This window comes from Micropterus salmoides, unplaced genomic scaffold, assembly GCF_014851395.1.
Source record: "Micropterus salmoides isolate LMB-PRFRI ecotype aquatic unplaced genomic scaffold, ASM1485139v1 Ms_hic_scaffold_12, whole genome shotgun sequence".
Taxonomy (NCBI): domain Eukaryota; kingdom Metazoa; phylum Chordata; class Actinopteri; order Centrarchiformes; family Centrarchidae; genus Micropterus; species Micropterus salmoides.
The window spans coordinates 4,603,335-4,625,872 of NW_024040263.1; the positions used below are offsets into that span (position 1 = coordinate 4,603,335).

Consider the following 22,538-nt stretch of genomic DNA (forward strand, 5'->3'; position numbering starts at 1 on the left):
TGTCGCACTCCTGCAGTTTAGGGAGCTTTTGTTGTTACCCCTCCTCCTCCTCCTCCTCCTCCTCCTCCTCCTCCTGCCTCTCCTGCTGTTTGTCTCCCTCCCTTGAGTGTGTGAGGCAGAGTATGGCTCTGTCATTTGGGAGCGTCATTAAGTAGAGCCTCAGAGTTAATGTATTTTCTACTTTCTACTTTAAAAAAGTTTTCTTTTTACCTTAGTCGTTTGAGAAATGTGACTGGAAGGAGACAGTACATTTGGAACACAGTTACAAGTAAGGGACACAAGTTAAGGACAGATGAGACGAGTCTCACATTCACCTGATATATCCGCCAGACATCGAGGCTGTTATCTCAGCAAACAACAAATGTATCTGACTGCGGGCTGGGGTCTGAAAATAATGGTGCTATCAACACTAAAATATCCACCCAATTCTGTGTGAAGATAGGAAAGAAAATGTAATTTATTAAAACACAATGTTTTTACCTTGTGGCATATGTGTGGGTCTACTTATAGCCCACAGACTTTGAAAATACATCAACAGTTTTAAACAAAACTACAGCAAATTGCCTTTGGCAGAATAACCATGAATATTCATAGTCCGACAGCAGGCCCTAAAGTGCTGTCTTCATAATGCAATTCTATCCCACTCCACCTTGACAATGAATAATATTACCAGAAAATGCAACGCAATTAAAGCAACCCGTTGTTCCCTGTCTCCCTTTGCCACATGTGTCGCTCCCCCACTCCCCATGCAGTACAGTGATAACATTAAAGATTAAACAAGTCATCTGATTTCTTTACTGCAAAATTCATGCATAATAGTGTGGTGGTAGAATAAGTCGCCTCTGGCCAATTTTTTAGCAGCAACCAGTCTTTTGCAAGCAGCTAAAATATATGAGTAGAGACACTGGACCTAAATTAGAGAAGTAGACATAAATTATGAAGAGGCAATGGATTAGTCCTAAATCTGAGGTTGGAAAATTATTTCTCCAATTATTTACACCATTGATTACAAATGTAGAAAAAATATTAGTAATATCAACTGAATACATTATGCATGTATCAACAGATAGGCTGTATGTAAACACACAACCACACACACAGACAAGTCAGGGTTTTAACAGTGTTAACAAATTAAGAATTTTACTAAAACATTACAAGAGTTTTCACATTATTCCATCGTCAGATGAAAGCCTTCACGCACAGCATGCTCCACGGGTGAAATGCAAAAAAAGAAAAGAAAGATAAAAAATATAAACTAAGTGGGCATTCAGACCTTCGTTAAAATAATCCAAGTGGCTGGGGGCGTCACCAGTGAGAAGAAGGAATACGATCCAGGATGTCCAGTTTGAATAACAGATCCATGTATGAGGGTATGAAGAAATATAGTGTCCCCACTACAACGTAATCTATGAGGAATGTGTACTAACATGTATCATGTCATCAGCTAACGCAGCGTCATCCCATATGATCATCGTCATATTGCATTGCGGTAAAAGTTGAACCAGATAAAGCGTTTTTGACGGAGCCCTCTGCGTTAGCACAATTGCTGCGTCAACAAAGCGGCCCCATTCAGATGAATGAAGAGCTGTGTTTTTTTCACACAGTGCTGTAGTCTACCTGAATCTGACCTGAATCATTTGTGATTTTAAACCATTAGTTCAGGAAGAGCACTTAAGTTGTGCTGGGATCAGCTGCTTTATTCATGCTTCACAATCACTGGCTCATTCGCCAGCTGTTTGGCTACCACTTGACTAGTAACGTTGAATCATAATCATACAAGTATATAGCAGGGCCATTATAACCTCACACTCACTATTAGTCTGCTGATACCTTAATGCCAGCCCCATTTGCCGCCGCAGCTTCCTCCATTGCCCACACATCCCCTATTTATTGCTTTTTGCTATTGCTGATATGACTAAGATTTTATGGAGGACTGATCCTGACAAATTCAGAAATAAATACAGAAATAAATAAATGCTCAATAAATAAATAAGCATCTGATTAAATGCACATAAAAATAAAGTAAATAAATAAATAAATGTAGGCAGTAATTAAATATATATATATATATATATATATATATATATATACATACATACACATATATATAATTACCTTATTTATTTATTGTCTGTTATATTCTTCTGTCACATTTTCTACCCTATTTATTTCCCCAAAGGTATTTATTTCTGCCTGTCCTTTTTACATTTCTCTATGCATTTCTGCCTCATTATGCAAATGAGGAGGGGCTGTCTCAAGGGGAGAACTTCTCCACTATTGGTGGACCAGTCAGACGCTCTAGCTCTAGGCCTACTCTACCTGCACACATCAACAAGCTTGCTCCTCACACAGTCAGATGGCTTCCTTCAGTGCGCAGAGGTGTTTAGCAACTCTGTTTGAAGACAATACTACCAGCCATGTCTTCCTTCCCTTTTTGTGTGGATGCGCTGACAGACAGTGTTTTCAGTTTGCTGCATGCATGGACACAGAACATCTCGGGTTACGTATGTAACCCTTGTTCCCCGAGAAGGGGAATGAGACACTGCATCGGTGACGACACTATGGGAACGCCTCTGGGCGTGGCAGGGCTGAAATCATGAATGAAACTACTCCAATCCTATTGGCGTTGCTAGAAGGGTAGCGTATGCCTCGAGTAGAGTGCGTCCTTACGGCCATAGGTGAAGGTAAACCGCGCACCTGATAGGTCAGGGAAATAGTCTGAACGATCCAGTTGATGGTGTGTTTAGAAGCGGGGAGCCCAGCCTTGGGGGACCCAAAACACACCAGCAACTGGTCTGCTTTCCTCCACGGGGAGGACCTCAGAGTGTAAATACTCAGCACTCTGACCGGGCAGAGCAGATGAAGTCTCCCGTCCTCCGCCGTCACATGAGGTGGGGGATGAAACGCCTGCAGCACCGTAGACCCTGCCAACCTGGACGGAACCTTAGGGACAAGCCCGGACAGGGGTGCAGGATGGCTCTGACCCTCCCCGGGGCAAACTCCAGGCATTGAGGAGAAACCGAAAGTGCCTGGAGATCCCCCACCCTCCTCAGAGAGGTGATAGCGAGGAGAAAGGCCATCTTAAGGGTCAGGTGCTTGGCCTTAGCCGACTCCAGGGGTTCGAAGGGGGCCTCAGCCAGCGCTTCGGGAACCACTGCCAGGTCCCAAGTGGGAACCCTGGAACGAGTCACGGGTCTCATTCTCCGGGCTCCACGAAGGAAGCGCACGACCAGTGGAAGCCTCCCCAGAGGCCCATCCCTCAGAGGGGCGTGGAACGCTGCCATGGCAGCCACATACACCTTGAGTGTGGATGGGGAAAGGCCAGCAGAGAAACGGTCCTGGAGGAACTCCAGTACCATAGTCACCGGGCAGGTAACTGGGTCCACCGCCCGTTCTCTACACCAGGTGGCAAACACATTCCACTTCAGGCCGTCCTTCTCGTGGACGGGGCTCTGGAGCTGAGCAGCATCTCGACTGTTCCCAACACGGGACCCTGGGACAGGAACCAAGGCTTCCTCCATACAGGGAACGAAGGCACCTGCTCGTAACCCGTATCAGACCAGGCCAGACGGGATTACGCTGGACGATCCCCGCCATGAGACCCAAAACTCTCTGAAAGTGTTTCACAGTGATGGCGGTCAGTGCGGCCTAGCTTCACTCTGGTCACTGAGGACAAAATGGACCTGACGCGTGCAGGCGACAGGTGGGCCCGCATCATCGTTGAGTCCCACACCACCCCTAGGAACGTAGTCCGTTGGGCGGGCGTCAGCACGCTCTTCTTTGCGTTGAGCCGCAGCCCCAAACACTGAAGGTGGCATCTTGATGCCGAACTGCTAACTCCCGAGACTGAGCCAAAATGAGCCAGTCGTCGATGTAGTTCAGTATGCGGATGCCTTGGAGCCTCATCAGGGCCAGAGCTACATCCATGCATTTGGTGAACGTGCGAGGAGAGAGTGCTAGGCCGAACGGAAGAACCCGAAACTGGTACGCCGCGCCCCCAAAGGCGAACCTCAGGAACTTTCTGTGAGCGGGACGGATGGAGATGTAGAAATACGCGTCTCGCAGATCTATCGTGACAAACCAATCCTCGGATTGGATGTGGCTGACGATGGCGGGGATGGTGAGCATCTTGAACCTGAATCTCCTCAGAGATTGTTTCAGGGACCGCAGATCTAAAATCGGACGCAATCCTCCGTCCTCTTTGGGAACTATGAAGTACCGGCTGTAGAACCCGGACTCCCTGACTGGCGGGGTTCTATGGCCCCTTTCTCCAGCAAAGAGTGAACTTCTTGTCCCAACACCAGGCTCTGCTCCGAGTGCAACGCAGTCCAGACCACCCCGTTGAATATGGGGGGGCAGCACATCCAGCTCCTCAGAGCCAAACAGTCGCATCCTCTCCGGGCTCACACCTCGAGCGGGAGAAGCCGAAAAGTGGGCTCCCGAACGGGGAAGAGGGGAGTCGGAGACAGCAGACGAGGAACGGGAAAAAGCCTCGGCAGTCCCGATGCCCTCGGAGATGTCGCGCTGAGAGCCCCATGACCAAAGCTGCCGCGCCGCCTCAGCAACCGCCGGGCCCGAGCCACGGGGAGAACGCATCCGGCCGTCTCCGGAAAAGAGAGCCGCACGGGACCTCAGCACCCTCAGGGGCAGGGCCTCGCAATGGCCGCAAGCAGCCCCCTCGAGAGCTGCCTGGGCATGCAGTACCCCCAGACAAGAAACAACAGGGCATGAGTGTCCCCAGCCGTGATGTAGCGCCGGCATGGAAAAACACAGTGCAGAGTTAGAGACTTTTTTCTGTCTGTTTCTCTCTTTACAAAGACACATGTTGCAGTCTGAGAGTCTTATCTGAAGAGGGCAATGAAGTCTCAATAGTACGCAATGCAAGCACCACATACAACATAATTTATACAGTATGAAAATAAGATTAATTGGATTATATTCACAGGAAGTACAAAACCTGTTACATGTGTCTATTAAAAGTAAAATAACACAAAAATCTCAGGGAAATTACTTTACTTAGATTTAAGTACTGCAGTTGTACATTGAAATACATTTCTACCTTTCTGATAGGAAGTCTTCTTAAAAAACATTTCTCCTTAAAGTTGTGGACAACTATGTCACTGCCCAAATCAGCTATAACACAAGGCATGTTCATTATACTACATGCTGTACAGTATTTGTGGACAGATTTTGTCCCAGGATTTATTATGCATTTCTTCTTCTTCATTGCATGATTTAGAATAATATGTTGAGAAATTGACTGGCGACCTGTCCAGGGTGTACCCCGCCTTGCGCCTGATGTCAGCTGGGGTTGGCTCCAGCCCCCCCGCAACCCTGTACGCAGGATAAGCGGTTGACAATGAATGGATGGATGGATGTTGAAAAATTGGTCTGTTCTTAGTTCATCCTGCACTGCAGCAGCTAATGAAGCCTATTTAATGCTTTTCTTTTAGGCAGGCTGGAGCGGAAAACAACTTACCTTTCTCAAGTTGTACAATAATGTCACATATGCGTATGAAGGTGGATCAAACACAGCTAATGTTAAATGTCAAAGGAGAGAGGAGCCTAGTAGGCCTATTTATTTTCATTCATTACACAAGATGAATAAGCTATGCAGACAGTTGTAAAAAATCTGTTATCCTGTAGTTACACATGTGGATGTGGGCTGTCTTAAAAGTATCCACTGTTCTCCCATGCTCTATAATCACACAGTAATGATGAGATGTGTGCTGTGTCCCATTCTTCCTCTGTATCTACACATAAAGGGGGAATATAAAAGGAATTTATTTTATTATTTGGGGTTTATTTTCTTTGTCGCTCTCCTCCTCCTTCTTCTTCTTCTTCTTTTCCTATGACGAACATGGTTATGGTCTCTGTATGCCTCCTCCTGTCTTCTGTGCAAGACATAGAAGTACAGTAACTGGCCTACATTAAATCATTTTGACTGGTTAAGTGCAGTAAAGTTAACTTTAAATTGACTCCATTACCACACATAAAACACATCACATTTAACAGAAGCATAAAATTCTTCTTAATGGTAACTGCCAAGATTAGTTTATTTGTTAGTCACCACCACTAGCTTAAGAGCTTTAGCCTATATGATATTAACACTATATAAATTAGCCAGCGGCTAGCTGATTTTTATTTTCCTCATAGCTTAACAAATCACATGTAATATCCATAATATTTCTCACTCACCGCTGGTTAAGTCACTGCATCTCCCAACACAACACCACGGCTGATTTTTCACCCTGAATGGCGTTTTTGTTGAAACAGCAGCTGATAACAGCAGAGCAACAAGCTGCTCCTGTATGAGCATTTACCGTAAATACTCGAATAGGAGTGCACTCCAGATTTAGCTGCGGCTAACTGATCATGTGGCTCTCAGAAACAACAGCTCACTTTCCTGTTGCTAAATGAAAACTCTGTAGGTCAGCACATCCACATGAAAAAGAAGGAAGACATGGCTGGTAGTATTGTCTTCAAACAGAGTTGCTAAACACCTCTGCGCACTGAAGGAAGCCATCTGTGTGAGGAGCAAGCTTGTTGATGTGTGCAGGTAGAGTAGGCCTAGAGCTAGAGCGTCTGACTGGTCCACCAATAGGGGAGAAGTTCTCCCCTTGAGACACAGCCCCTCCTCATTTGCATAATGAGGCAGAAATGCATAGAGAAATGTAAAAAGGACAGGCAGAAATAAATACCTTTGGGGAAATAAACAGGGTAGAAAATGTGACAGAAGAATAAAACAGACAAAAATATTAAAACACACACATAAATAAATACATTTAAAAAATAAGTAATTAATAAATAAAGTTGAAGATTATAACGGACAATAAATAAATAAGGTAATTATTACAAAGGTGAATAAGTAAAGAAGCTAATTCAAAAAAAAAAAAAAAAAAATATATATATATATATATATATATACACACATTTATGTCTCCTTGTATAATTTAATTACTGCCTACATTTATTTATTTACTTTATTTTTATGTTCATTTAATCGATGCTTATTTATTTATTGAGCATTTATTTATTTCTGTATTTATTTCTGAATTTGTCAGGATCAGTCCTCCATAAGATTCAATGTTCATGTATGTATTTATTAAGTAGGGATCAGTTGTATCAGCAGGATCTTCACTGCTGCTCACATTTTTTAAGAGCAGATTTTCCCTTTCCATTTGCTCAATTCCTTGACACAAGTATCCCTGACTGAATTGTACAAGCTTGACACTTTCCAGCACCCAAAGGCCCACTAGGCCAATTAGTTCCACTGGTTAATAATTTATTTTATTATCTTAACACCTTAACAAGCCAAATAACACTGAAACAGCACCAAGCCAAATCAATTTCCACAGCTTAAATGTATAAAGTACATTCATGATTTCCCTTTAAAGACCTAAGGTGAGCTGAAGGTCGAGAACGGAGGAATTCCAACATTACCATTTTCCCTTTGAACTGAGATCAACAACCCCTAATACTACTTGACAGGAAAGGAGGACATAGTGAGAGGGTGAGAACAAGTAGCAAACAAGAGAGACACAGAGCAACAGACACATGTCCACTGAAATGAAGAGAGAGGTAACATATCGAACGGGAAATGGAAAAGTTCATAGTAGAGAATTTTCATTCTGTTATTTGCCGCCACATTAGGCGACCAAAGGAGCAATTCAATTATGGAAAAGGATGGAAAGAGGGAAGGGAAAAAAGAGGAGAGCAAGAAGGGAAGGAGAGGAGAGGTAAATTGGAAAATATCAAGTTCATGCAGTCGTCAAAAAAGAATTCCTGTCGCTTAGTGTCCTGTCTTTTATTTTCTTCCCTAAAATTAATCAATCAGAAATCTACTATGAAATGCTAATTCACATCACACTGGTGGTATCTTTCAGCCAAAGGGGAAATTTAGTTTAACACGTCTTGGTCAGGTAGATTTTTTTTGGCTTAGGTACAGAAGATGTTTCCTATTGTCCCATTTTAAAAGCCATTGAACTGTAATGACTACAATTATTCATGACAAGCCTTATTTGAGCTGTCAATTAAAAGGCCAGGGCTATTACAATTCTTGAAAGAGGACATCAGCATGGGTCCCAAAAGGAAAACTCTATGCCCCGTCTTCTATGAATCTAATATTTTCTGGAAATTTGTTTGTGTAATTCATGCCACTAATATACAGGCATCAAATACAGACAGAAATTACACCGCAAATAAAGACATACATGGGCATTTTTTGCCAAGGAAGTCAAACTGGTAATTTTGGTCTGTTTATCAAGTAGACTTCTTTGTAAGACTGAGACTGTTTGGCTAGCTAATGTAGGAATTATTACAATAATTTAACTACTGCAAGACTAAAAACTAAAAACATACTACGTACTACAGCAGCAATTCTTCAGTGTTTTTATGTAAAATAAGTTTGCTAAATGTGCTGTAAATGTCTGGAGAAAATTTGGCTTTGGATTTGATTTAAACTTTATCCAGACATTGTACCTGATGACCCTTTAAAGACGTGCTGTCGTTGAGACTGACCTCCTGAGAAGAACAACAGCATCAGTCGTTTCAGCAAGTGCCCCAAAACCATCATTTTGTTCTATAACTTTAACAACATGTTTATTCCAGTAGATGACAAAGACCCGTTAATGTTAGTGAAGTAGTCACTGTGGACCAAACCACGGTGTTTCTATGCCTTAACGTAACCAAGCCTTAAACCATAGCGTTGTCAGATCATAATTTATGATTTGTAACAGTTTCCTAAGCAAATTATGTCCTGCAGCAGATCAGAAAACGCTTCTGAGTTATTCTAGAGGGCAACGTAATTTGTCTCCAATTTGGAGGACATTTTGGACATTGATCATACACATGATCAGTCTTTAGGAATATGCTGGTCATGTGTTTGCACATACAAACATGATATCCTGGTTAAGCCCTTCTACCTGTTTTGAGAAACCCAGATGTGCTATATAGAGTAGTCAGATAGAAACTGGGATACTGTGGGATGTTAACACCTTTCCCAGGTTTCTGAGCAAGGTGGGGTCCAACTGCAGACCTCCACTGTCAGGCCACCTCCACTGGAGCCTCTTGAACTCCTCTGCAACAATGAGTGGGCCCAAGAAAAGAAAAGTCGACAGTGAGTGTCGAGTACAGACCCGCGCGGCGGGACTGTTTTCTTGATCCCACTCCCGTCTGCTCCCGCTGATTTTGTGACATGCAGAGTAAAAAAAGTGTTTGGGCTATGCTCAATGTTCACAATAACCGACATAAATCATTGCATTCATTTTTGTCAGTAACAACTGAGAAGTTTTCCAAATTTCAGACTTGCCTTGCTCTGGTCTTGTATTGTATAAGCCCGTGTGATGGAAGCCAGCAAGGCTGTGCAGTGAGTAAACCTCGCTCCCTGACACCTTAAGAGACGCACTGGCGACTGATGCCAGACCCGTGGGGTTTAGCCTCCTCGTCAGCGTGTCCGCCTCCAGTGGTTTTAACACTGTAATGCCTTTTTTATGTTTATGTTTGATATGTATGCATCTGGTGCTTGCCCGGCCCGTCTGTCAAATTTTAAAAGTCAATGTGGCCCCTGAGCCAAAAAGGTTGCCCACCCCTGGTGTAGAATATGATGCATCAGCCAGAACATCTCTGCTGCAAAACAATATTTAATTTAAAATGGTATGTTGACATACATTTTACCTTTAACGAATGTTGCACCTCCTGCGAGTTGTAGTAGTAGTAGTGGTAGATTTGCAGAAGGCCATATTGTGATTTTAATAAGATTTAGATTAATTGTTCAGCCCTAGTTAATGTCATGTTAGCAGGTACTGTATATGTATATGAACCGAGATTCTCATTGTTCCACGTAAATTTATTTTTTTTACTTATAGAATCAAAACCACAATAAGGCTAAAACCGTACTCATTATGTAAGTCAGTCTTTTTAAACCCCTAACAAAGACAGAGAAATATAGTAATATAGTATACAATACATGATTAACAATATGTGAGTAAGAAAAAAATATATATGGCCGTATGTCCTAAAATCCTACATGTCTGGATGTTTTTGTAATCCCAAAAGTAACTAGATCCTATCATTGAGAAGAAAGTCACATACAGTATCTAAGCTTCTGGTGGCTCCAGAGATTAAGTTCCAGACACAATGGATTCAGATGAGCTTAAACTCTTTACTCCGTATTCATTTCCTGTAACTGTTTTTCCATGTCCTCTATTACCTCTCCCTCAATCACTTTGATCCTCCCCTTTGGCTGCCGTGAGAAACTGAGTCATTATGAACCGCAGCGGTGCCGTTGTGCATGGAAGACCTTTCAAATGGCCGGTTGTATTTTCAACATGTGGTGGAATCTAAGCCTACACTTCCTTTGAGTCTGCCTCCAAACGATGCTCTCTTTCTCTTGATCTTGCTGTCTGTCTAATACACACACATGCATATGTGCACAGGCTCGCAGACGCAAACACACACAACATCTGCTTGCAAAGTTCAGACAGCGAGAAAGTTCCTTCTGTTCAGACCTCTGTGTGTGTGTGTGTGTGTGTGTGTGTGTGTGTGTGTTAGCGTGAGATGGAAAGCAGCAAAATAATGAATCGCTCCCTCTGTTAAAGTGGTGTTTGACAAATTAAAATGAATGAATGTAGAGACAAATGCGCACACACACACTTCCACAGCATATGGCTGCTAAGGCCAGGTCTATGAGGAGAAATATTTCCCATAGGCCTCTGTCCTGACACTGACCACCTGTGACATCAGCGCTCTCTGCACCACTCGAATCCCGAGCAAAAAGAAACTGAAATATTCACTGTCCGCCCTGCCATGCTTCTGCATAGATCACTGCCTTTATTTGATCAATCTGGGCTCCCTGCGTCCCTCATGTAAGAAGAAAGAATAGTTCAATTTTCCTCATCCTGGCTGTCCTTGTGAAGCTGCTGGCTATAAGAATCATTTCACGTCCATCTGCCACAGGCCTCAGAGCTAATTAAAAGCAGCAGGTCGTTCTTCTTGACCTGGGCTGCAGGTCAGAGCTAAAATATATATCTGCGTCAGCCACTGAGGTGGCAGCACTGTCCCGGAGTTGTTTTGACTGCTGCTGGACAGCGGAGAAGAAAACAAACTCAATATGTCTCAAGTTCAGGGCCCATTTGAAAATGGGGGGATCAGAGTGAAGTGTTGGCAGACCAGCATGGAGACGAAGGGGGCAGGGAGTGAGGGCTCCATTAGATTAGAGCAGAGTGTGTGGGAAGTGACAGCTTGTAAGTTCTTTGCTGGCCAGTATTTTGAGGGCTGGGGAGTTTGGGAATGTCCATACACAGACAGGATATGTGTGTGTGTGTGTGTGTGTGTGTGTGTGTGTGTGTGTGTGTGTGTGTGTGTGTGTGTGTGAGGAAGTGAAGGGTAGGTGGGAGTGTGGACACACAGAAAGAGTGAGAGTGTGTGTGTGTGTGTGTGTGTGTGTGTGTTGAATATGCAGAGCAGGGTTCGGGGCAGGCACACAGACTCAAATTGAGAGCGGTGGGAGAGGCAGAAAGACAGACAGTGAGATGGGGCTGGGGAGTCTGGGAGCGATGCATATCGGATCAATAAACTTCATAAACAACATCATCAGCTCGGTCACCACAGAAGACAGCCAACCGCCAGGCACCATCTGGCCCAGTCTCACCGGACAGCAGGATCAGCCAGCATAACCTCGCAGACAAACGCACACACACAAACACACTGTTTCACACACAGAGCCGTGTGCAAATATTCAGTGTGCTCGCTCTGACATGCATGAGCACACACAGAGACGCTTGAGCCAGGTAGACGCAACCGAGATTGGTCTGGAGAGACAGATTATGTGTGTGAATGTGTGAATGTGTGTTTGTGTGCATACACCACAGCAGTTAAGCAGTTTATTCAGGGACAGAAGTTTATAGGTTCTGTAACAGTATATCCTGTAGCATGATAATGGCCATAAAAGAGACAGAGAGTAAGAGAGGGAGAGCCAATGGAGAGAACAAAGCAATATAAAGAATAATTTAGAGGCAGAAAAGTAGGAGTGAGAGACTGGGCAGGAAGGTGAAAGGGGGAGCGGGAGAGGAAGACATGACTTGCAGAGACAAGAGGAGAGCTGTGAAGAGAGGTGCAAATTAGTCTTTTCTATGAGGGTTCAAAGGAAGTGTTATGCATGAATCTTCATCACAGTGTGTATGTGAGGTGCAAGCAAATCAGAATACCTCATCTCACAATGGAGAGATAAAAGTTGTTATCCAGATTATATTAATACTTGAAAATGAGGTAGTGAGATTGACTTCTTCTAGTCATACTACAGGTGTCTATGTATTTGAGCAGAACAGAAAAATACCTTTTTATATCTTAAAATATAATATCAGTGAAATTATTTCTATACCACAACATATATTACCATAACCAGACACTGCAGGTGGCAGAACCAGCTGTCATTTTCATCTTGTTGCCATGGATACAGGTACTAGTGTGATAGCTTTGAATTTAAGACAAACTCTCTGCTCCTAAGTTGCACACCCGTCAGGTCGTCTGGGCCCAAACAAACATCACTGTGCCTCAGTGTACACCCGACCCCATAATGACCCCCAAAAAACATGGTGTGCATAATCAGTGAAGCTCAGATTCTATTTTGAAAATTTGATATGATGAATTCACATTTAAGGCAAATTACTTGAGGTTTAATCAAAATTTAACACATTTTCAGACTTTTTAAGGGCATGAAGACATCAGACCCACAGCATGAATAACTGTTTGAAATGAGTTAACTATCATCATGTAAGAACAGCTTTTGTCTGGTAACTGGCACTGAACCTGCCATGCACACACTTGCTTGCTTGCTGGCATCCTGAACAGCAGCTAAGTTACAGTGTATTTAACAGCAAGTTAATGAAGTTAGAAAACCTAAGCTACTGTTTAACATTAAAGTATGCTGCTTGCCAGAGTGCAGTTTTCTGGTCTGATGTACAGCAGTGCCAGCTGTTTGTCAGAGGTGTGAAGACACATATCATGTGAGATGCTGACTGCTGAATTTATCTCTGTCTCAGTTTTTGTCATCCATTCGAGGAGGGGAGAGACTGTCGTGGGCACTCAATAGAGTTAATCGAGATGGGCAAATGGTTTATTTTGAAAAGTGTTGGAGACAACAAATCATAGCATAAAATTGGTATATGGTCAAAATAAAATGCATCTTACATTAATTGTAAGGCTTTTCCTGTGTAAAACAGTTTTTATTATAAGAATGTCACTATTTCATAAAAATTTGTTAATTTCTTATGACTTCAGTGGAGGCAGTCAGGTATTCAGTAGAAACTAACTGGGTCTGCAGTAAACAGATGAGGAAAACCCTGAATTTAATGGGTTATCTTGATAATAAAATGCACGGACTGGGCATTTTTTAGGCAGGATGTTTATCCGTTTTTTCGTCTACTTAATCAAGATAAAAGGCAGGGGAGAAATGGAGCCAATGTAGCTACTTTAGCTACATATACTGGCTCCAATACAGAACACAGAGTCATCTGTGTCCTGATGAGGAGGCCAAAGCTCTCAGCTGACTGCTCAGCTGAGTACACCTGCCAAACTGTCAAAAGGTATTGTTTTAAATGCTCTGCTAAACTGATGCTGTAACTGTTACATCAGCGCTTACTCTGCAATCTCTGCTCCACCGCAGCTTCAACTCAACATTCATTATCTTCATTTAATGCTTTTTCAATAATTACATACATTTTGCACTACTGCTAAACTTATGTGACAACTCATCTGTTTGGCTTCTGTTATTTTTTTGGTTCTGGATGGGGATCTTCCAGAGCAGATCCCTACAGCCAAATATAAGTGAAGGAAGTGATCCTGGCAGTTAGACAGATACAGATATTTTATGGTACTTTGTTATTTGTGCTGATATGAAAATGGATCTCCAGGCTGTTGTAAGCCAGTAAAGGATCTGGAAGAGGTTTGTGGGGAAAATGGGTGTCCAGCCTGTGTGCCCCGATGTTAATGCATACACTTACATGATTAAAGTGGCCATTAAATAAATTTATAGGCAGGTGCACATTTGCAGCATTAACAGCTTTTATTTTATTGTGATTTTAGTCAGATATTTATGTAGCTTTTTTTTCATTTGTTTTTAATTGCCTGTGGTAGTGGTGCCCTCATTTGTGGTGTGTGACATTAGGGAGGGGTGAGGGCACTGTTGTGGTGATGCTCTGACAGTAATCAATGTCAGTACAGGCAGCGTCTTGAGCAGTAAAATAATTGTAGTCCAATGTCATGAAGCCCCATTAAGTTAACAGGAGAGCCATGTTCATTGAAATTAAAAAGCAAAGTCGAACTTAATGTGAACCAACGACAAAAATAATAATGATTAAAAAAAACTGTTATGCAAACGGTCTTTACAAAGCTTTCTCAAAAGCACTTTTGCAGTGATGACTGTCATTAAAAGAGTAAAAAGTTGCTGCCTGGACATTTACGTGTACAGCAAGGCCACTGACAATTTCATTCAATAACACACAGGGGAGCAGTTAGTGTTCTTAATGGGGAGTTAGTTATCTCAAAGTGTGAGAGCAGCCTAATAAAATCACTGAAGGTCTGTAGCTCAACACCTACTTTCACTGACGAGTAGATTCAAACAGGTACATATTCTAAAATAATTTAAGATACTGCCACAATCTATAGCACATTACTCCAAAAAACCTTTCACAGCATACCTACACTTCCCTGCTCTGTCTGAATAATTACATTATCAATACATTTTATAAATGTGTTTCAAAATAATGACACTGACAGGATAGCTGAAGCAGCTATGGAATAATATGCAAATTACAGGCATTTCAAAAGGAGCCAGACAACAGCATTAAACAAAAGACTGTTAAATACAGCTCACACAACACATCCAAGGCCATCCTCATACCTCTGCTGTACAATTAATATAAAAGAACATCTCCAGCGCACCTACAATTACTTAATAACCTTGTAGATTATACAAGTAAAAATGATTTGATTCATTGAAAAATCCGTTTTTATCTTCTCTTGATAATGTCCTAAGTCTATTGTACAGATGTCTAATGAAAAAGGTCAGTTATCTAAATGGCGTATTATTCATAACAATTGGTGTGCAAGGATTAAAAAGAACCTTTATCCTTCTAGAGCACACTAATTAATATACCACTGAAGGTGATAAGAACTGTAAAATTAAATTCTTATCTCAAGCTGTATTTTCACAATCACACACACACTCCAGAGTGCACAAGTCACTATATAAATCTGAATTTGTGCTAGAAAGAGAGAGAGAGAGAGAGAGAGAGAGAGAGAGAGAGAGAGGGAGAGAGAGAGAGAGAGAGACCTACATTCGATTGTTGGGGATTATCTTGTGTCCATCTTTGTACCATGTGACCAAGGGTCGAGGGAAAGAAGCGAGGGGAGGCTGGCTGATGATGGCTGCTCGGCCCTGAGTCACCGTCTTCCTTTGCTCCTCAGCGGAGAAGTTTCCCAAAACTGTAGGCGGAGAGAGGATTGAAGAGCAAAAGTATCGATACAAATGTATGAAATAACAGTAGAAAGAATATTAACGCAAACCAGAAAGTGGCGCAGCAAAATTCATCAGTGTGTCTTCAGGAAATACGTGTTTCTAGAAGCTTGGTGATGTAGTGACTATACTCGTAGGGCTAGTTGACCTATGTTAGTTAACCAATAACATGCTAGCCAGGCAGGAACGTCTAGGACAGAGGTCACTAATAGGCGGACCGCGGTCCGGATCCGGACCCAGCCGCCGTCCTCTCCGGACCGCCGACCTACAGCCTATTTATTATTGAGACTTACTACCTCGTGACCGAGCGCTTCTATTTTAACCCGCGCAGCTTTTCTAGCATTTACTGTACTGGTTTAGAGGACCAGGAAACTCTCAGACCAATCGCATGTGCGCCAATCGTCTCATGTGACGCTGCTCAGCCAATCAAATCTGTGCATACCGATGCTTGCGAGTCGAGTCCGCGAGATTCACCACAGACGTTTTGGAAACACACCCGAATTGAGGAGACGAAAGATAAAAGAGATTTCACATGACTTTTAATCAAGATTGTACAGATTTTTACATGTACATTCCTCCCACGGGCAGTTCAAAACCAGAATATCTCATAGATCTCCAATATGCTAGCTGGAGCTCACGTTTCTCACTGAACAACAGAAAGTAGGAAAGTGGTAGCGGTAGGAAATGAAAGAGAAGAGGAGGCATTACAGCTGTTCATTTGTTATGATGTGTTGAGTGTTTATTATAAAATTGGTTAAGACTACACTTCATCACTTCAAGCTACACTTTTTATTACATTTTTTCTAAAAATTAGGCACTTTAGTTTACTTAAATTTAGAATTTATTATTTGAATAGTTATTATTTATTATCCCTCCAGTTTGATGTGAAAACTGACTGAAACAAACATTATTTGATTTGACAGTCCGTTGTTGACTAAAAACATGTGTTGATACAACTATAGGTTATAGTACTGAATGATAACGCAAGTTAGTCGTTTTGATGTTCTGGACCTTTGCTTCAGGAAATTTTCTCTAACTGGACCTCTTTGAAAACTAATTGAATACCCCTGGTCTAGGAGAAATAGGTAGTCAGTCACTAAAGCTTTCAAAGCTTCTTACTATTTTCTATTTTTGTCTTTAAAGAGATTTATTGAAGAGGGGGAAAACTCAGTTCGCAAACTAAGTTAGCTTGGTCATTAAAAGGACAATAATTTCAGACAGTTATTAGTTTTTTTTATTATTTGTGCATACTTTAGTGGTTCAGTATTTTGGTGTTTAAATGCTAAAAACACATGTTACAATATTAGTCCAACTGAAATTACATTGCTAGTTTGGAGAGAAAAGGAGAATTTCTGACATTTTCGCTAAGACCTCTATTTTCCTTCCAGTACCAAAAAAATAAAAAAATAAAAAAATTTACTTTGACATTTTTTTTGGCTGCAAAAAGGGATGACTAATTGTGATTTCAGTTGCACTTTAAGATTGAGGCAGCTTGTTGGTGTGGACAAAGTTGCTGCTGATCACTAATAAAACTCCTGTATTGGTGTAATTATAATGGTGTGAACACTTGTGTACTCACAGGCCACCTGCACCTCTGTTCTCCGGTGTATGACTGCTCCCATCCTGTTCCTCGCCGTACACTGATACTGGCCAGTGTCAGTCCTCTTCAGAGACGAGACAGTCAACCTAAAGATGGACAGACAAAATGAGAGCACGGTGATGAGGCTGTGTTTTTATCTCAGATCTGTAAATAAACACTGTTAAAAGGAGAAAGGCAGTGTTGGGGGTGATGTTCGGAGACCAACGAGACAGACGGGAAAGAAGTTGGAGGTCTGTTTGTCCATATGTATGCACTCTGTAATTCTCTTTTAATGACCTTGATCTGAGAATGGATTGGGCCTAAGGTTGTCAAAGTTCCCCAATAACAGAAGGGTAGGTGGAGTGGTGCATATGTGCGGTATGTGTGTGCTCTGTATGAGAATGTTTTTGACTGTGTGTATCATTTTTTTTTTCTTTCTGAGAGGGGTTGTTAATGGGGTTTTAATGGACTGTGCTTCACTAATGGGAAGCTTGGCATAGGATCTAGGTTGGTGGACAAATGCATATACACACATGCACAGACAACACACACACACACGTATTACACACAAACCAGACAGACACAGTAAAACTGGACATCGCTTTGGGGCTCATTATGAATACCAGGACAGCCAAGTATTTAACTCCCAGGCTGTTAGTGTATGCTGCCAACACACACAAAACCCCCCCGCACACTTGGACATCAAAGACTCACATACGCAATTCCATTTGAATCAGGAATGACACATTACACAGCAGCTCTCATCCTGAAACAGATTTTGATATTGGGACACGTCCTAACTATGCATCTGTGTATGTGTGTGTGTGTTCCATTACGTTTTCTAATAGGCGTGTGCGGTGGGGCTGTCACTGAAATCCCACCCCAAGTTTTCCTTTACTTTTCTGACTAAACTCAAAGTTCAATGTTGAAAGGTCTCAATCAATACAATCATTTCACAGAAAATGTCTCTGACACAGTCTCAGCCCAGCATGTGAAGTCAAATTCCCCGTGTGATTCAAGATAAGAACAGTTTCAATCATGGTTTATAGTAAGACTGCTTCAGCGAGCCCTGTGGCACCAAACTGAACACGGAAAGGACTAGATCTATTTCTACAATGTGTGATGTTGGGATGTGTGAATACAGAAGAACACATCATTTCACATTAAACCTAGTAGCACTTTACATGTTATATAATGGGAATGTCTAAATATGGTTTAAGTGTCCCATGAGTCATTGTCTAGTTCTCGAGAAATAAAAGGCATTCTCTTAATTCTCACTGACATGTGTTTGTGCTGAATAAGGAAGCAGGTGGAGCAGATTTCTACATTTGTACCAGCACAATTAGCCAGAATTTAATGAACACAAGTGTTGGCTAGAAAAGGCGTGATTTTTGTTTTGAGGACAATACAGTAGCCCTGTCGACAGTGTTTCTAAATACAAAGCAAATGCTACTTTTCTCTATTTTTGTTAGTCTAACTTGCCAGACTTATTCTGAATATGTGAAAATGGAATGGACTGCATTTCTATAGCTCTTTTATCCAGATTTCTTTACAGTGTGTCTAACATTCACCCATTCACACACACACACACACACACACACACACACACACACACACACAAGCTACCATGCAAGGCACCAGCCCAACCATCACGACCTATTAGATTTAGTGTCTTGCTCATGGACACTTCAACAGAAGTAGGAGGAGTCGGGAATCGAACCGCCAGCCCTTTTGATTAGTGGACGACCTGCTCTACCTGCCTTCATTAAACTAACAGTGAAGAAAAAGGCCTTCAATTCCAGATGGTCACACACACACTCACACACACTCTCATACTCACTGCACACTGCCAATTCAGCATAGCCCTGGCCTCACCAAACTAAAGTAGCCAGAACGCTGAGAGCAGTCCAGAGCAACACAACACCTCCTGGCTCGAACAGAGACTGCCTACAAAATGCTGGCTCAACCTCTCCCTCTCTCAGTGTGTATGCATTCCCAAGATTCCCTCTATTTCTGAATGATGTGAAAAACAATTTTGTTTCACAGCTGCAGTTTTGCCAAGAGGGATTGCTTAGCTCTTACCAACCAACACACACAGGGACAAAGGGAGAGGGGCACAAGAAAGGAAGAGGAGAGGGACAGAGAGAAAAGCAGAGAAAGAAGCTCAGACATATTGATTGTTTTTTTTTTCATCTTTCCCAGACTATTTACATATGTATGGTGGTAATGTAATTATTTATCTCACTTTGGCTCCATTGTCTAAATGTTCTGACCTTCCCCAAACACACACCATCAATTAAAGCAGTTGTTTTCCCATGCTACAGGCATGACTGAACACAGAAGATTCTCTGAAGGAAGGATGGAAGATATACAAACAGGCAGACTAGCACGTAGAGACAACAGAGAGCCATGACAAAGTCAGACACATAACCAGCCAGTCGGCAATAACTGACCTGTACTGTGGTGTCCAGTCAGTGATGTTACTGTTGTTGAGAGTCCAGCGGTACTGCAGAGGCCAGCTGCCTCCAGCCAGGCAGGTCAGCACCAGTCTGTTTCCCTCCAACACCGCCTGCTGCCCCAGTCCACCAGCTCGCAGGTAGGGAGCCACCTCTGACAGACAGACAGATAGACAGGAAAACATGTTATTTTTGTTATTTGAAAAAGTCAGAGTTATTCATCCTTGGACAACAGGACAAGTTTCATCTGCATTCATCCACTGCAAAAAAATATAAAAAAATAAAATTCCATTCATGTGCTTTGCACAAAGGACTGGGAGGAACAAAACACAGACAGACCAATGTAGCTTGATTTTATTGTATATAGTTTCAACGTATAATAATGTTGGCAGGTGCCATTTAGCAAATGTCAACGCAGATATAAAAAATAATTTCAGACTTAAAAAAGACCCCTGGCATCAAACCAACAATAAAAAGAAATGTTACTGCATCTGCTACTGTATTGATTTACAAGTACTTCTTTCCTGCAGCCAAAACTCTCTCATTTATACCATCATTAGTTAAGAGTACCTGAAAGAGGATGTGGTAATAAAACATAATACAGATACATACTTGCATGTAAAGTATTTTCGACAAAGATAATGATATGGATTTTATATTAAATAGGTATTCTGGCGTTAATATGAGCAGCAGTCTGATGTTAAACATATTATCACTTTTTAATTACAACTATGGCATATGATGCATGTCAAAACATTAAACACTATTGTTTTCTATTTGAGCCCACACACCAGCGGCATGTGGATTGCGTCATGGATCACCGTGATGCCATGTCTATTACTCGGCACTGATGCGCATGAACGTTCCAGTGAAGCAGCAATTCTATCACATTTACTCCCTGGAACGACAAACAGTAAGTTGACCACTTCTCCTGTCTGCACAGAGCATCTGCTGTGTTGCTGAGATGAGTTGAATTGCATCAAATGGCAGAGTATATTGCACGCTATGTTCATGAAGACAAAGGTCAAACACTTCCTCTAGTATAACAAGTTTGGACATCCTATTTGTCACATGTGATGTGATGTGGAATTGCTTAAGCTTTTGTCATGTTGAACCTTAAGTGGGCCAACGAGCCCACCCAGCTGATACGCATCCTTTTATTGTAATTGACAGCAGTTTTTCACCTCTACCTCTCGTTTGTTGTTTTCCTATCTCACAACATGGTGAAATATCACTTGTAGTGTACTGCTAGACTGTCAAGCATCCAAGCACAGAGGCTGAACAAGTACATGAGACTAGTACAATATTGGACTGCACAGTGACTCACAGTACCAATACTGCGTCTTATGATAAGGCTGTTGAAATCACTCGCCCTGCCTTGCAAGGTACATGTGCTTGAGTGGCTCAGCCACAGCTGCTGTCTAAACAATGCCGTCCAGTCTTTAACTCTTGGCTCAGGTGTTCAGACCTGGCTCACCAGCACACAGCTTAAAGGCATCAAGGCTAAAGAGTCTGTCCACAGAAACTAGTGGCAGGACCTGTCAGCATCTCTTTAGGCCTGGACCCACTAAACAAAACTCTGGGTGTGGGGTGTAGAGTGGGCATAGGGGATGGGGGTTTCTGGACAATGAGATTTATTCAACTCATCAACCATTTACACACATACACACACAAACTGGGTATGAGGGAGCAGGCTCATATGCTTGCTACAGTATGTATGGACAGGTTCATAACTCTAAGCCAGAGTTTTACATTCTCTCTTTCTCTCTCACCTTTTCCTGTCAATTCAATCTTCTCTCCTCCCTGCGTTTCAACTTTCTCAGTTCTCTCTTTTCTCTAGCACTCTCACTTTGTCTCCATCGCCTGTTCCCTTCCTTATTCCTTATTCCCCATGGATGTCTCAGGGCCACCATTTTCCCCCCTTCTCTTTCTCTACTTTCCACTGTTTCACCCTCTCCCTCTCTCTTTTAGATTGATAGCTGCCTGCTCCGTGCACAAGAGGGAAGTGTTCCATCTAAGATAGATTTATTGGTGTGTGTGTGTGTGAGTGTGTGCGTGTGCGTGTGCGAGAGAGAGAGACAGAGAGAGAGAGAGAGAGAGAGAGAGAGAGAGAGAGAGAGAGAGAGAAAGAAACGGTGTGTATGTGTGCATGTGAGCGTAAGGATTTATTAGGAATATTCCGCTTTTACAGACGGTGGCTGGCAATGCAGACTCCAATGTCGTACTGCTGACCAGCACTATAACTCACCGCTGCCTGCCTGTATGTGTGTGTGAGTGTGAGCGAGAGAGAAAGAGGGAGAAAGCAGAGCAGCAGCCTTACCAAATATGACTCTCAATTAGAAAGGCTGGAGCATGAACACACGCTACAAATAGAGAGACGTAGACGTTCTGTATCTGCCTCCATCATTTCCACTTATCTACCACTTCCTTCATACTTCATACGTTGTACAGCTGCAAGTTACGGCCGTCCTCCCACTCCATCCCTCATAGCTTTTAATCCCTTCGTCTCCTTTAAAGGGAGTCCATTAGGAACTACAGATAGAGATAGAGAATTCCACATCTGAGAGGAACAAGGTCAGCTAACAGCATCTTTCACTTACTGATGTCGTCTGTCTCTCTGTCTTCTCTGCTGTCTGTCTCTCTATCAGTCAATGTCAACATGTCCGTCTCTCTCCCTCTAAGTCTTCCCCTTTTCCTAACCTGTCTTTCTTTCCGCACATGCTGTACTATCCAACCACCTGTCTGTCTGTCAAGACCATCTCCCCTCTCTTTTTTCTTCCCTCCTTCTTGTTGCCCCTCGGTCCATCTCTGTCAAAGTGTGTGGCAGCTCAAGGTCTTTGCTTTTTGTCTCTTCGGGAGGAATGTTGCCCAACAGAGAGATTGGCCTCCAAATGTGACAGGAGAGCCAAGAGACAGACGTGCACGCAAACACACTTTTTCACCCGACGCACCATGCGCGTGTATCCACTCCTGAGGCCAATCGCATGAA

The 22,538-nt window shown here is 42.5% G+C and overlaps 1 protein-coding gene and 1 long non-coding RNA gene across 3 annotated transcripts in view; one reads left to right on the forward strand and one right to left on the reverse strand.

Moving 5' to 3' along the window:
* Positions 1-22,538, reverse strand: part of LOC119898741 (protein sidekick-1-like) — a 240,671-nt gene that overhangs the window by 135,452 nt on the left and 82,681 nt on the right. For both annotated transcript variants that reach the window (XM_038712948.1, XM_038712947.1), the window contains exons 2-4: positions 19,547-19,703; positions 17,094-17,200; positions 15,336-15,483 (exon numbers count right to left, since the gene is read on the reverse strand). In XM_038712948.1, the coding sequence (XP_038568876.1) occupies positions 15,336-15,483; positions 17,094-17,200; positions 19,547-19,703 (412 nt within the window). The remainder of the gene's footprint in view (positions 1-15,335; positions 15,484-17,093; positions 17,201-19,546; positions 19,704-22,538) is intronic.
* On the forward strand, positions 15,466-18,370 carry LOC119898750. The gene is made up of 2 exons (XR_005443629.1): positions 15,466-15,528; positions 17,096-18,370. It is a non-coding gene; the product is annotated as an uncharacterized LOC119898750 (long non-coding RNA).